General features: G+C 54.3%; 5 protein-coding genes across 5 annotated transcripts; 2 read left to right on the top strand and 3 right to left on the bottom strand.

Annotated features, from left to right (window-relative positions):
• Positions 1 to 1913: 1913 nt before the first annotated feature.
• On the bottom strand, positions 1914 to 2984 carry MAA_06096 (dehydrogenase/reductase SDR family member 8; the record flags this gene model as incomplete). The annotated part of the gene is made up of 1 exon (XM_007824094.1): positions 1914 to 2984. One exon carries the CDS (start codon positions 2982 to 2984, stop codon positions 1914 to 1916), a length of 1071 nt encoding a protein of 356 aa, XP_007822285.1.
• Positions 2985 to 4088: 1104 nt separating this feature from the next.
• Positions 4089 to 5180, top strand: MAA_06095 (fatty acid hydroxylase superfamily protein; the record flags this gene model as incomplete). Its single annotated transcript, XM_007824093.1, has 1 exon — positions 4089 to 5180. One exon carries the CDS (start codon positions 4089 to 4091, stop codon positions 5178 to 5180), a length of 1092 nt encoding a protein of 363 aa, XP_007822284.1.
• Positions 5181 to 8937: 3757 nt separating this feature from the next.
• On the top strand, positions 8938 to 9399 carry MAA_06094 (uncharacterized protein; the record flags this gene model as incomplete). The annotated part of the gene is made up of 1 exon (XM_007824092.1): positions 8938 to 9399. The coding sequence occupies one exon, from the start codon at positions 8938 to 8940 to the stop codon at positions 9397 to 9399; it is 462 nt and encodes a 153-aa protein (XP_007822283.1).
• Positions 9400 to 10173: 774 nt separating this feature from the next.
• On the bottom strand, positions 10174 to 11319 carry MAA_06093 (aldo/keto reductase; the record flags this gene model as incomplete). The annotated part of the gene is made up of 3 exons (XM_007824091.2): positions 10174 to 10213; positions 10273 to 10812; positions 10883 to 11319. 3 exons carry the CDS (start codon positions 11317 to 11319, stop codon positions 10174 to 10176), a joined length of 1017 nt encoding a protein of 338 aa, XP_007822282.2.
• A 705-nt stretch (positions 11320 to 12024) lies between these two features.
• Positions 12025 to 13898, bottom strand: MAA_06092 (amino acid permease; the record flags this gene model as incomplete). The annotated part of the gene is made up of 4 exons (XM_007824090.1): positions 12025 to 12064; positions 12114 to 12263; positions 12311 to 13590; positions 13674 to 13898. The coding sequence occupies 4 exons, from the start codon at positions 13896 to 13898 to the stop codon at positions 12025 to 12027; spliced, it is 1695 nt and encodes a 564-aa protein (XP_007822281.1).
• Between the last annotated feature and the right edge of the window lie 1193 nt (positions 13899 to 15091).

Below are 15091 nucleotides of genomic sequence, written 5' to 3' on the forward strand. Positions count from 1 at the left end.
AAGCCTTCTGTATTGAACCCTTGTCACAATGTGATTCTTGACCAAGTGAAGAGGCACAGAAATGAGGTATAGGACGGAGAAAAAGCATTCTGAAACAAATAGAGCCTCGGTCATAATTTTTCATACTTTCCCAAACCGCAAAGCATTGAATAAAGAGCTATGCTGAAGGAAGGGGGAAAGAAAGGCAAATTGTAACATGCGATGGGGTTGCTGGAGATGTTAAATACATAAGCATGTACGAAATAAAGTCAACTTTAAACACATCAATGATTGAAATGATGGATGTTTTCTTGTCCAATGTCGCCCTGAACTAACACTGATTAAGCCTGGCATGAGCCCTTGGTCTCTTTAATGTTCTCTGGTGCCTGTCTGGTACTAACCACGTGCACCGTCGACACTTGGCAGTTGGAACATGCCACTTGGCGTGCAGCTGCCGAGATCCAAGCAAGATCTCGACCCATTGGTGCTATCCTCAATTCAGGCCACCACTTTACCATCCAGTCTTCCTACATGTCGATGCATCTTGCCTTCATGCTCGTGATGCCCCTCATGCCTGATCGAGGTACCGCCTAACCCCCTCCCCAAATACGGGTAAACAAAGTCATCTCACATTCTTTACAAGAGCCTAGACGGTAAAATATCTCTCTTCTTTCATCGTTGGTGTAAACCTCTCGGCAGAGCACTCCCTACCGTTGGCTGTGCGTTCCAACGGCTGGGAAACGGAAATATTTCCCCGAGGCCATGCCTATATGTTCCTTCATCTGGTTCGATGGCCCGAGTTCTCTACAAGCCTGCATCCCGTGACGGGAATCAGTTACCGATTAGCAGCTACGCATTGTGACGTTCTCGCAGAGCTTCGCTGGGGAAAGGAAAACAAAAGCTTAGAGGTGAGCGAGGAACGAGAATGAATTTTGGGGGGGCGGCCGTTTTCACGCGGCATTGCACCAAAAATCGATAAGACAGCTGTCCTTTCTTAATAGTCCGTTTCTCTATGATGCCGCAGGCAGTTGGGATATCCCCATTTTGCCGGTGCTGCTACTGTATATAGCTGGTCCCGTGATCAGGGACAGAGCAAACTGAGTCGAGCAAAGGCTGATGGCAAAAGAGAAGTGACATAGTGGCCGCTTACAGACTACGATGCCTGGGCACCTCCGAAGAACGATTTCACCACCCGCCATGGGCCATCGATGAGCTGAATGCGCACTCGGTGCAACAGTTTTCGCCTTTCCTCGGTGGCCAAGTAGAATATTGGACTTTTAGCGCCTACAGACTTGCGTATTTGACCATACATGTCGCAGAGACATGCGCAAGTTTCCAAGCATGCCGACAAGCTAGTGCATTTACTCTCATATGGCTCTGCCATTATCGATGCTATCCAGAGCCCAGACCACTCCCTGGAGAGATCGCTGTCACATTCAAGCCTAGCAGGAGACAATGAAAATTTCTTCTTGGCCGTTCCGAGTTCCGGTCACAAAACTCTTGCACAATTCTGTCACACCATGCCAGAAAGGCCCAACAGCGACAGGCAATATTAGAATCGACATCTCAATACGATAAACGGACGGCGCATCGGAGGAACTGTTCGTCTTGAACGGACTAGACATGTCTGGGTAATTGCCTGTTTCGGACGAAGCTCGAATGGTATTGGCTACAGAAATGCATGAGCCCGCTTCACATGCCGGAACTGGTGTCATTGACAACGTTGCGAGAAATCTATTTCGAAACTAGCCTACTAGTCTTGTGCCATGTGCTTCTCCGTTGCACCAATCATTCGTCGTCCATCAGTTCCATCCTGGGTATCAGGTATCCCAAATTCCAACTAGGTAATTTCAAAAGTACATACAAATCCACCGCCGCACGTCTTCCCCTCATCCCATTGACATCTAGGCGACGAATGGGCGTCTCATTTGCCTTCAAGACCCGACCTTGCTGGAGCTGGAGCCGAGCTGGTCGAGCAGAATGACCTTGAGCCAGGTGGGCCAGCCGCGGATGCCGGTAAGAGAAGACTGCTTGTCCGGGATAATGAGCTGAGCACCTCGCTTCCTGAAGATCTGGTCGGTGATGACGCCGGCGACGCCGTCGGGGGTGAGCATGCGGATGCCGCCCTCCTCGAGATGGTGGCCAAAGTCCTGCACCAGGGGCGTCCGCACAAAGTTGGGGTGGGCAACCGAGGTCAAGACGCTGTCCGCCTTGTAGACGTGCTTCAGCTCAATGGCCAGCGACTCGTGGAAGGACAGGGCAGCGGCCTTGGTGGCCGAGTAGTCGGCGCCCTTGGGCAGGGCGATGAAGGAGGCCATGCTGGCCACGGTCATGATGTGGCCCTTGTTCACCTTGATCATGTGCGGGAGGAACTGCTGCACCAGGGTCCAGTGCGACAGGCAGTTGACGTCAAAGATCTTGTGCAAAAAGTCCTGGGGCATCTCGAGGATGGGCAGGGGCCTCGTGATGCCGGCGTTGTTGACCAGGATGGACGGGTGGCCCAGGTCCTTCCGGATGGCGTCGGCGGCCTTGGCCACGGAGTCGGGAGACGTGATATCACACTTGTAGTAGCGGACGAGAGGGTCGGCGGCAAAGTCCTTTGGTGGGTCTTGGACATCCAGGATGGCGACCTTGACTCTACGGGCTACCAGGCGCTTGACGATGCAATATCCGATTCCGCTACAGCCGCCCGTCACGACGGCGATTTCACTGGGCCAGTCCCAGCCCTTGGCCGCCGTTACGCGCCAGCTGTTGGCGGCCATGGAGCTGAGGCCCTGGTTGATGGTTTTCAGGACTCCCAGGCCCAGCAGGACCTGGAGCACATTTTTGGCAACGTCAATGTTGAAGTTGGGCGGGAGGTGCTGCAGGACCTGCTGCTTGAGGTGGTCGGGCGCATAGAGCAGCGCGGCGAGGAGAGGCCCGGAGAAATAGGGCGATTGAATTACGGCGCTGAGCGACTGCAGGCCCCTGACGGGCGCGGATTCTGACAGTTTTACCAGCGACATGGTGAGAGTTGCGAGACGCGAGGTGATGTGAGGTGTGTAGGTGGATTGGGACGACGGCCGTGTCCAAACGCAACGAGTCCTCGGCGGTGGAGCTGCGATGTCAAACGCCGCAGTCTCTATTGACAATTGATGCCGCCCAAGTGGAAGAGTTGACAAGAATTGTACGAGATAGAGATGTCTTCAAAAGCCCAAAACACCACGGGCTCTATATACAGTTGAGCAAGATGCGATCGAGCCAGTCCGGTGGGCCGTTGACCTCGGCTAGCCGCTGTGAGAGAAGGTCACAGACTCACTCACCACTTGTTGACCTGCTTGAGCCGCCGAATCTTTGGACCGTGTGTCCGTTCCAGTGCCGGCCCTGGGCTGGAGCACCAAGCACGTGCGTGGCGCTGCCCTTGGACATTGACACTCCGCGCTTGTTCGGGCTTCTCAGCTGCAAACTAGTCTCATCTGGATTCAAGTTTTCAACGCCCCGGGTTGTGGCAAAAGCAAGACGTCCCAACTGGGTTAGGGCGGACAGGAAGGGAGGCAAATCTGGAGGCTGTGGGGGCGGGGAGAATCAACGAGTCGCAACAAAAGACTAAATCGTCAGTGTCACAACGCGATTGACTCGAAACTGGGTCCTCAACCCTTTTCACAAGCTTCGATGTCCTGACTAGTCGTGGCATTGTGGGGGAAGCCATGACGAAACCTGACCAAACTGGGGGCTCCCCGTTCCCATGACGGTTGTGACGGGCTACCGGGGGAACAGCCTCGTCCGTGTCCATCCCCATCGCGAACCACATGTCAGAATCCGTGGTAGTATAGTATGCACAGACAGGTACAATTGCACATGCGCATGTGCGTCAACTGGTAGCTTCGCACAACGTGGCTCCAGAAAACAAAGACTTGCCACGGGTTGGTATAAAGTCTGGGGTCAAATACAACAACCCCCCCTTCCCACACGATATCTCTTGACTATTTCATATTTGCACTTTTATTGCCCTGGCGGATTCTCCCCCTTCTTGTTTAGACTTGTACTTCCTCAAGTAATCAAAGCCTCAAAAGACTCGAGTTACAGCACAACCCACATAGACATACGCAACTCCCGAAGCCGCTGCAGCCATGACAGCAACGCAGACCCAGCCGGCTGCGGCTTCGACAACAGTTCGCCACAAAGACTCGATGAAGTCTACATGGCGCCTCAACGACCGCAGCACATGGAACATGTACCAAAAGACCATCGACTTCTTCGGCGTCCATCCCGTTGCGCTGGACCAACCCGTTCCCAAGCACCCAAAGTCCGATAAAGTGCCACACCTGGGACAAGTCTCGCAACATATCTGGATCCTGTTCTACGGCTTGATGCCCTTGGTCCTGCACCAGGCATTTGTGTCGTTGACGGGCTGGAATATCAGCAAGCACGCCGCCTTCCACTTCTACATGATTCTCTTCAACGCCATCATCGTCAAGGAAGTCCACGTCCTGCGTCGTCTCGGCCACAAGCACGGCTTCCTCGACGGTGACGCCCACGACCGCGATGGCGTCCCCGACCATGGCGCCGGAAAAGTCGTCTGGTCTATATACAAGACCATCGGTGCGCGCCTCGCCATGATGGTCTGGTTCAGCTACACCCCTACCCAGGCGCCGCTCGACGTCATGAGCGACTGGCAGTGGTGGGCCAAGCTGTACTTCCAGACGGGCCTCTACGGCATCATTCTCGACTTCTGGTTCTACGTCTATCACCGCGCCATGCACGACGTGCCCTTTCTGTGGAAGTTTCACCGCACCCACCACCTGACCAAGCACCCTAACCCGCTGTTATCCGCGTACGCCGACGAAGAACAGGAATTCTTCGACATGGTTGTTGTCCCGTTCCTGACCTATGCCACCTTCTGGTCGCTGGGCATGCCGCTGGGCTTTTATAACTGGTGGATGTGTCAGCAGTACATCGTGTATACCGAAGTCTGGGGCCACAGCGGCATCCGCGTCCATCTCGCTGCTCCGTCTACCTTGAGCTGGCTCCTGACCGCGCTAAACATGGAGCTCTGTGTCGAGGACCACGATTTGCATCACCGCAAGGGCTGGAGAAAGAGCCAAAACTACGGCAAGCAGACGCGCGTGTGGGACAGGCTCTTTGGCACGTGTGGCGAGAGGATCGAGTCGTTTGACGACAACATTGACTACGTCAACCAGGCGTACATGCCTATTTTCTGAGAGGCCCGCAGAGTTTATTGGGTGTACGAATACTTTGTATAGGTGGGAATTGTCTCCCGCCTTCGCCAAGGGCATCTGAGTGGCACACTACTAGGCTCTAGCTCTGGGGGATGGGTCGAGGACCGCACTCCGAGCTACCGCGTACACTGTCGTTTAGACTCGCAACTTGAATGAGCATATGAGTGAATGAGAGACTGCTTCAACAGCGCGGCGGCTATGAAATGGATTGACTTGGACGAGGGGGCCAGCATGGCGTGTTGAATTGAGCCTTGGACAGGTCGCCGCCTATGCGAAAAGCGAGCTTGTTTGGGACGAAGGCGAGCACTCCCGCCCCATGGAAGCATGTTTTATCCCCTGCAGGATATTTTAGATGGATACCTTTTTACAGGACATGTTGAGGACGGATATCTGACGCAGCAACAGCATGGGTTATACTATACCCCTTTTTTTGGTTGCATTTTGAAGCAAATACGAGTACATGGATCTTTTGGCCACGTCTGCGGACCAAATCGCAGTCAGAGGCGTGGCTGCTTCAAAAATAATTACATAGCTAGCGAATACATAAGTAGTTGAATTACAGGAGACTTGAACAAGACATCACTGTGAATACCCATCTCTGCGGAACTATGTCGAGCGAGCAATGAGCGCGGTTACAACAAGACCAGCTCGTCTCGGACATTTCGCAAGCGGCAGAACTTGCTCAACTCGTTTAAAAACAATTACTTCTTTCCCAGGATATTGCACTGCTTGAGTCTGGGCTTGTTCTCAGAGCGAATCAATCAAGTTTACGCGCTGTGCAAACAGGCCGAGACGCCAAGCAAGCACGGTTTTCACATGACAATGGATTATTTGATCGCCCGGATTGTGGTGCGAAGATGATGACGAAATTGCCCCCGGGGACTCGGACATCCGAGTGATATCATAGATCTCAGCACAGCCTCTCCTGTCTCGCTACGTCGCGCACACTTGCTGGGACGGAGCTTGTGAGTCTGATGGAGGGCATACCCGCATGTCCTGTGTTGTTGTCCTCCGTGGCAGTAGTACTTGGATGGCCAAGCAGGATTGTGTATACGCGAAGCCAACATCAGAGCGTCATGTGCCTCATTCCAGTGCTTGCTGGGGTATTTGGCCCTGATGGGACACCACCGGATGAAGAGTCGGTCCGCTGGCCGGTGTAGCTGAACACTATAGGGCGTTTCTGGCTTTACATGTAGCCGGGCCTCATTGCGTGTTGTAGCTTTTGGTTTTGCTGCGTTTACAGTTAGGAGTAACCTCGTTGTGTGTAACAATGATTGCCAGGCATAAAGGTGTGGCCGTGTATGACAATCACATGTCAGTGTGCCTCCACCCTTATTGACGTTGGGTAGTAGAATGGACAGTGACATGGCACTATGCTGTTGTAAATGCACGCATGCTTGCTGTGAAGGAAGAGCGTTGTTTCTCGAGGACGACCTGCTTAATGGGGTCAATCTTACAAGCGGCTCCGGCTGCAATCGACAAGACTCGAGGAACATGTGCTGGGTACGGGGGGGTTAAACCACTTCAGCTTTCAACCGACTAGCCAGGTGTCATCTAGGGTGTATGTCGAAAAACCTGGTGGTATTCGCGTGTGGTTTGCGGCGTTCGTGGATATTTCACAGGGACTAGTTGTATATAACGCAGATTGGTTGCCCGTCTATTTTCTTTACTAGATTCTCATTGTTTCGAATAAGCATTTTTTTTGTCAAGGACGACAGCTAGGGGCATTCCCATTTCCCAGCATCGCTCAGGTCGACACTTGCAGTTCTAGAGCAAAGACCTGGCTCCTCTCACGCTGCATCCTCGCTTTCCTTTTGGCCTCTCCTTTGCTAGCCAGCGCATTTGGGGCAGAACCCGTCGAGCCTGTCTGTGGTGACGAAACCCAGAGTATTTTCGTTTGCGCACAGGGAACAGGCTTTCCGAGCTTTACCCCCGTGTCGATGGTATAAGACTATATGCGCGAGTAGCCCTCGCGAGGGTCATTTCGAACTCTGGAGGGTGACACTGACGGCCTAACCTCGCTTCATGAATACATAGGCCAGTCCCTCGATCCCCCGGGAACCCGCACTTGGCAGGTGGTTTGTGGGTGTAAGTCGACTGAATCCTCGTCTGGTTCACTTGGCCGTCACCCCTCCCGAGCCGACCGGGATAAACGCGTCGTAGCTCAAGTGGCGACACTCTAGCTTAGGCGTCATCGTGTTAGCGATGACAGAAGGTTGGAATATCGATTTCGGACGGATCGTGTTGCATCAGAGGCTATCTGGAATCGTTCTTCGTTTAATACAAGGATTAGAAGAGCCGGATCTGTCGTATTCTGTTGTTTTTGTAGTTTTTGTAATGTAAGGCTATGATAATATAGAACACGGTGCAATATTCGATACAATCAAGCCGGCAGTGCCCTGTAAAGCCGTCGGGAGAGGGACGTTCTTGCGCCGCTCACCGTAAAAAGCAGGTGGGGCGCCGTGGGCTTCCGAGATCGAAACCGCCCTGTCTCGCGATGGCATAAAAGCCCTGCACGCTGGCCGGCTTGAGGAAGCTACCGAGGTAGCGGGCCTGCACTGCCTATGGCTTTGCAATGCGCACATGTTGCACCAGACAAGGTACTTTGCTGCAAAGACACTGGCCTTGCTGTGGCCGCACGTTTAGCACCGCCGGTTGTGTGGGTCTCCCGGAATGCGGTCACCGCGACTCGGCGCCGCGCCGCTATGGGGCCTCGCCCGGGCGGTCGGCATCAAGCACCCGGGACTGTGCCTCCGCCTGAATGACTTGGGCCAGGGGGACGTGACCGCCATTGTCCCTGCTCTGAACCTAGGAGCCGAGCCCGAATACGCCGCTTGGACAGTTCCCAGGCCATTATAGCAGTGTTCCACGAGGATAACCGCCCTCTACGTGGTATTGTGCCCGCGGCCAGCTTGCCAGATGATGGCGTCAACTCGTCCCTTGCGCCGCAAGTCGTGCCCAAGGTAGATGGCACCTGGCATCTTCACCGCCCGACAAGAGAATGATGCTGCTGCCAACACCTTTCTATTCACTCGCGCACCAAGGGCTTGGCTGCCACCTCGATAGCATGGGGGCTGTGGGATGGCAACAGGATAGGAGCGTGACTCGGCGCCGCAGGTCGCGCTCGCCACTCCAAGGCCGGCATCAACCCGAGCGACCCAACTTGCAGACCGGGTGGACTCCGTCCGGCATTCAGGCGCCTTGGTAGACTGTATGCGGCCCGTGAGCGACCATCTTGGTCCAAACATGGTCAGTACTCATGAAGTTCTGCGTCTTGCCTCGCAAGGCCGCGGCAAAGCGATCCATCTCGTGTCCACGGTGGCCATAGTGTGCCGGCACTGGAGGTATGATGCCCCTGAGGACGAGCATGAATATTACTGCCTGCGAATCAGTCGACTGTCACGCAATAACAGCCACTTGAGCTCGACGATACCAAGAAGCGGTTCCCGATACCTGTTGGTGGTCAAGCTACAGAGAGGATTGTAAGCGGGTCTGGAATCCGGATACAAGGAGCGCGAGGCTCCACGCATCGCCGTACACATCATCTACATATGCAATATCCGCATTGTGTAACCTGTACGTAGTTGAGCGAATAGATTATTGATCCGTGCTGACAGGCACCCATCAGCGCCCGAGCTGGGGTATCTTCGCGAGCGTCTCCCCCGCACTACACTCCTCAACAACCTATTTCTGAGCGCTTAAAACACTGTGCATCGACTTTTTTTTTCTTGGTTTCAGAATGGCCGAGTACGGGTACAGGTACAGGTACTTCTACCGCGTGGAGGACGAACACTCCCAGGCAGTGACCACCCCTGGCAAGGGGATATCGGCGGCGGGCAGAGCCGGCATCAACCTCGGTGCCACGTACGGGAATCAAGCAGAAGAGCTTCGGTGGAATCTCCAAAACCACCTGGACTGGAGCAGCAACTACGAGTCGCCATTTATTTCGGCTTATGATGACGAAGACGTCGCCTTCTCCATTGCAGAGGGGCGCAAGGAGAAACTGGGGCGACAGCACGTTACCGTCACCAAGATTGACGTTTCCAAGGTTCATGGTCAGGTCGAGTTCCGCGAGCTGCGACCTCTTGCCGAGCGTTTGGGTATATGGATCCCGGATAAGGCGTACCACAACTCGGAGCGTGAATGGATCTTCCTGCACGATATCCCAGACGAGGCCGTGGTGGGAGTGGTTGAATTTTAATACGGCGTGGGGTGGAGGAGTCGCCTATCTTCATCGCTAGATGGGTCCGACTACTTTCCAGAAGAACAAAGGGACTATTTATGAGAAAGAGGAATATGGGGAGAGCTTTAGTAGCAGGCATACAGATAAGAGGGATGGGAGCGTAGCAGGCTGACGGTTGTCGAATCATGGCTCAAGCCGCAATTTCCAAGGGAGACTGATTAGGAATATACAAGATGAAAACACAGGGAACTATGTCCAAAGTACGCGAGTGTGACTTTGTGTGTACTTGCAGAGTATCAGTGTTGCTCGCCATGTGTATTGGAGCCAAGGGCATGTACCTAATGATTGCCGTTGTATTCATGAGCGGTTTAATCCTTTCAACTGATGTTACAGGTAGCTTGTCTCTTGAGTGAATGAGAGAATAAAAACCGCCCGTATCGACCTATCAGACACAATACACGCCATCTCTTCAAGCGTTGTCGGAGTCGCATAGGGCTATTTGCTTTGGCTCACGGTTTCCTTACCCGATTCATGGAGAAACACGACTGATAGGGGGGCTTATCACTTCTGCGCATGAGCATATAGCAGCAGACAAATCAGTAGATCAACAACCCATCCTAGCAATATTACGGTTCATCTTGACGCATATCCGTCCACATCTCCTTTAACAAGCGCACTCTAACCCACGAAATTGCTCAACATCCAATATCCGGCTTTTATAGCAACCACCAACCCCATCAAACACCGGTCTAACATTCCCGGCACAGATACACCAGGCGTCTGTCCCAAATCCTACAACGGAGGCGTATCCTGGTGCAGAGTCGCCATAACACTATCCAACCAGTCAACACACGACGCGATCAAGGCAACAGAAAAGCCAATACCACTTACGCAGCCGGGTACCGAGCGCCTTTAATGTCCACTCGCTCCGCCAGGTCCCGAAGCCCCCGTACCTCCTCACCACTCAGCCGGAGCAGCGCAGCGCCCGCGTTCTCGTCCATCCTACAGGCCGACTTGGTGCCCGGGATGGCAATGATATCCGGTCCCTGGGCCAGCAGCCACGCAAGAGCCACCTGTGCCGGCGTGCTCCCCCGATCCCTCGCCACGTCCTCCACGCCCCCGACCAGCTTCAGGATCTCGGCAAAGTTGCCCTCCGCATACTTGGGATAGAAGCGGCGCAGGTCGCCCTCTGGAATGTCCCGGTGCGACCGGAACCGGCCCGTGAGAACACCGCGCCCAACAGGGCTAAAAGAAACCAAGGCCACGCCCAGCTCGCGGCAAGTCGTTAAGATATTATTTTCCGGCGATTCAATATCCAGCGTGAATAGGCTGTACTCCCACTGCAGAGCGGCAATCGGGTGGACGGCATGCGCTCTTCGCAGCGTGGCGGCCGAGACTCCCGAGAGCCCGAGGTGTCGAATCTTACCCTGGCTATTGAAATTTGTGAGACGTGAGAAATTCTCGCCTCTCATGTGGTAGTTAGAAAGGGGGGTCAAAATACTTCTTCAGCTCAACCATAGCCTCAACAGTCCGCTCAATAGGCGTGACCCCGTCCACGGCATGGCAGTAGTAGAGGTCGATTGTGGCGACGCTCAGGGCGGCCAGGCTCTTGTCGCACGATGCCTTTACGTGCTCAGGGTCAGAGCGGAACGTGTGCCTCCCGTCGGCGCCGCGCTGGAGCGAAAACTTGGTGCCGAGGAAGACGTCGTCGCGTCGGCCCGACCGCGCCAGCCACTCGCCCACGAGGTCTTCCGCGTCGCCGTAGACGTCGGACAGGTCCCAGAAGCGCAGGCCGGCGGCGTACGCGCGGTCCAGGAGGGCCAGCTTCTCGTCCCGGGTCCCCGGTGGTCCGTAGAATCCGCCGAGGCTCCCGAAGCCGAGGCCGACTGGGGCCACGGGCGGGCCGTTTCGGCCGAGGGTTCGCAGCGGGGGAGACATTCTGGAATTGGGACCGTGAAAAGGGGGAGACGGGCAGTATATGACGGATTGAAGAATTGTTTCTGAAGGGTCGACCGGGCATTTAAATCTCAGCTAGCAGCCCTGGGGGGGTGTGGTAAACCCTATCGGACATGTCTAGCCTCTTGACCGTGTTAGTCACGCCGCTGCTACATGGCAAACCTTGTGGAGAAGCGGTTGTGTAATACCCAGGGAGCTTCGCCGCATGACATGACGTTGAAGGGACATCGAGGAATGGCGGCGGTATCACGGGACGCTAGTGACCGAGTGTATCCTCGCCGAAGTATTCATCTCCAGCAGCGAGCCCATCGCGGCGGGGACGTAATATTGACTTTTTTCCAGTGCGTGGCTGCGGCAAATGCATGGCCTGCCAGCGAAAAGGGGCACAAATGGCAAGAAGGCGGTTGCAACCGGGAAGCCGCGTAGCAAGATACGAATCCGAAAATATGCTTGACACTTGGAGCCACGGCACTCATGCATATGACACCGCCGTTCTCGCATCATCTCTGTATTGTACGCAGCCGAGTTGGGAACCAGGTGGTTACCCGCAAGGTGGATATCATGGTTAGCTACGACTACGATTTTCAGCTTTAGTATACGAAGGAATGATGGTGCGAATGGCACAAACAGACACACAAACATGGCTGCAGACATTGTCTCATTAGATGTATCCCGTGCGGTATCTACCTATCCAAACAACAGGTCTAGCATCTTTTCAAATCGGTTCCTATCAGAGTTAGTCAAAGGGACACGTCAATACTCAGAGACAAACATACGCTGGCGGTTGAGGAATATAATTGCGCTCATAGTCTTCAATGGTGTCCAGGTCCTTGGCCAGATCAATTTCCTCCGGTTGGAGAATTTTCGTCTTGTGGATGACTTTGTATCCAATGTAGAGGGCAGGAAATACAGCAAGCATGGTGTATCTATAAAGGTCAGCAACTTCCCAGCAGTGGGTAGGGATCAGACTCACGAGAACAAAAAGTCGGCAACGCTCCATCGGCCAGGCAGAAACACTGGATATCCTCCCACAAACACCATGATGACAGTGGCCACGAGCGCATAGTACGCGCTGTAGGGCATCAACCACGCCTTGTAGGGCAGGGAGTCGCGGCTTATCCCCTGGACTTGGAGAGCGCGGTAAAAGCAGAGGTATGATACGCATACGCAGCTGAAATTGATGAGCTGCGAAGCCGTGACCAGCGAGACAAGCCAGTCCAGCACCACGGCTGCGTTTTCCGACAGCTGAAGGAAGGCAAGGAGGGCAAACAACAGCACAAAGCAGACGCAGTAAATGGGTACGCCCTTCCTGGTGCATCTCGTCATGAACTTGGGGGCCTTGCCTTCCAGTGCCAGCCCGTACAAGGAACGGGACGCACAGTAGACGTACGAGTTGCCCGCAGAAAAGGCAGCTGTCAGCACCATGGCGTTGACGATGTGAGGTAGGACAGTGATGCCCAGACGGTTCATGGCAATGACATACGGCGAGCCGGCTGCTCCCGGGGCAGAGTTCTTGAAGGCTGCCGTCAGCTCCTTGTCATTGTACGGGACAAGGATGCCGACGCATAGAGACCCAAGGACAAAAAAGGCCGTCAGTCGATAGAAGACGGCATTGTAGGCGCGAGGCATAACCTTTCGCGGGTTCTCGGCCTCGCCAGCAGCCATGGAAACGTAATCGGGGCCGGCAATGGTAAAAGCAGCCTGGATCAAACACTGCAAGAAGCCTAGCCATTGTCCCAGAGAACCCTCGTAGTAAAGAGGAGCAAAAGCACCAGGGTCGTTCCAGAAGCGGAATCCGAAGCGGTCCCCTTTGGGATTACCGCCAACCATTACAATAAAGGTGAAGATGATGAGCCCTACAATCAGCACCACCTTGCCGATGGCGGCCCAAAACTCCGACTCGCCGTACCACTTGACGGCCAGGAGGTTAATCAGAGCATACAGTACAATGACAATGACTATAACGGCGGCTGTGGGTATGGCCTCGGTCCAAAAGTGAAGAATGAAATTGCAGGCTACGACCTCAAACGGTACCAGGGCAGCCTCCAGGACGAAGAAATTCCAGCCAGCGGCGAATCCAAAGGCCTCGTCCACATAGCGACCAGCAAACCGGATAAAGGGCGACGAGAGGGGCAGGTAAGTCACCATTTCGGCCATGCACAAGGTGATGGCGAGAACAAAGGTGCACCAAAAACTAAAGGCAATGAACAAGCTGCCGGGGCCGCCATTTAAAAGGCCTTTGCCGATTTGAACCTGCAGGCAGCACGACACGGCCATGAGCACTTGACGAACAAGACAAAACAATGGAATCAAGGATTGTACAATTCTTTACGCACATAAAGGGCGGTGCCAATGGTGCCACCAATGCCGATGAGTTGGATATGCCGGGACTTGAGCTGGCGATGAGTAGCGTCGTGCTTTGAACCGGAAGACAGAGAGAGTCGGCGAGAAGTCACTGGCTCAGCATGGGAACCGTCATTCAGCTTACAACCAAGGACAGCAGCTTTCTCCTGGTCAGAGTAGCTTGGCGGCGCAGGGCGGTCGACGCCGGTTGAAGCCATCTTGGGCGGTTGGGGCGAGTAGACCGGGAGAAGAGACGAGCGGTTCACGGAAATAAATGGTCTGGAGTTGGCTGCACGCCCAAGGCCATCCACCACGACGAAATGGGCTCGTCGAGACAGAGACGATGGCTCAATGACGGTTGTTGGAGGCGGCGGGTTCCGGCTCTCACGACTTCACTGCAACAGTCACGACGCGATTGTCCCGGTGGACGGCTGCTGGCCGAAGGCACTCGGATTAGCCAAGACAAAAAAAAACACACGTCAACCGAGCACGTATTCCATGCGTGGCCAAGGTGTCGGGGTTGTTCGTCAGTTCTGAGCAGCAGTCGCCAGATCGCCAACAAGAGTGATGAAGCCGCGAGGGTCGGAGGGAAGCAGAGGACAGAACAGAGTCTGGCCGCGACGGAAAAAAACACAAAAAAAACGGCCAAACGACCCCAGGAACAGGAACCGCTGGTGTCGGCTAGTGTGGACCAAGTTGCGCGCTTGGAGCCAAAATGACGGCGGGTCCGGAGTAGCGTGAGATATTAAACATGTTCTCGACAACGAGTGGATGACGAGGGCGAAGATGCGAGGCTGATGCGGGTGGCCAAGAATTGGCATGGACAAGGCGGTGCGGAAGTCTGCTGATTGCAGCTCGATAATGGATTGACTTTTTGCCCTGAACTAGGGTCAGCCTGCATTTATTATGCCTCAAACTTGATTCAGATGCAGCCGTTGTACAATGTGTGTCTTGACCTGAGAATATTGCATTGGTGTCTCATTGTTTTCTGTGTCTGCTTTTTCTCTCTCTCCCTTTTTTTTTTTTTTGCACGTGCGTGATTGCCTCTACCATGGTGGCTCCTGCCAATTCTAGCTGCTTCCCACTCAGAATGCTGACAGACACCAAAAACATCGTCACTCACGTCAGTCTGTCCTTCTCCTGCAGGAAACGCCTGGTCGACGACGACAGGGGCACGAGGCTTGGCTTCGCACGACGTGGGTCGGTTGGTTCACTGTTACTCCATGCAGCAAACTACGAGCAATCAACCTGCAGCCGAGAGTACACGCCATCGACGAAACTGCTCAATGTCAACCTGTTTTTTTCAAACCACTCGATCCAATTGAGTGGTTCTCTGTTTCGACGTGGTGCAAATTAGCTTTCAGCCGGCTCGCAGCCACCTCCGGACACTCGGCCCTAATGAGGCCTCTCA

The sequence above is a fragment of the Metarhizium robertsii genome (assembly GCF_000187425.2).
Source record: "Metarhizium robertsii ARSEF 23 chromosome Unknown MAA_Scf_2, whole genome shotgun sequence".
NCBI lineage: Eukaryota > Fungi > Ascomycota > Sordariomycetes > Hypocreales > Clavicipitaceae > Metarhizium > Metarhizium robertsii.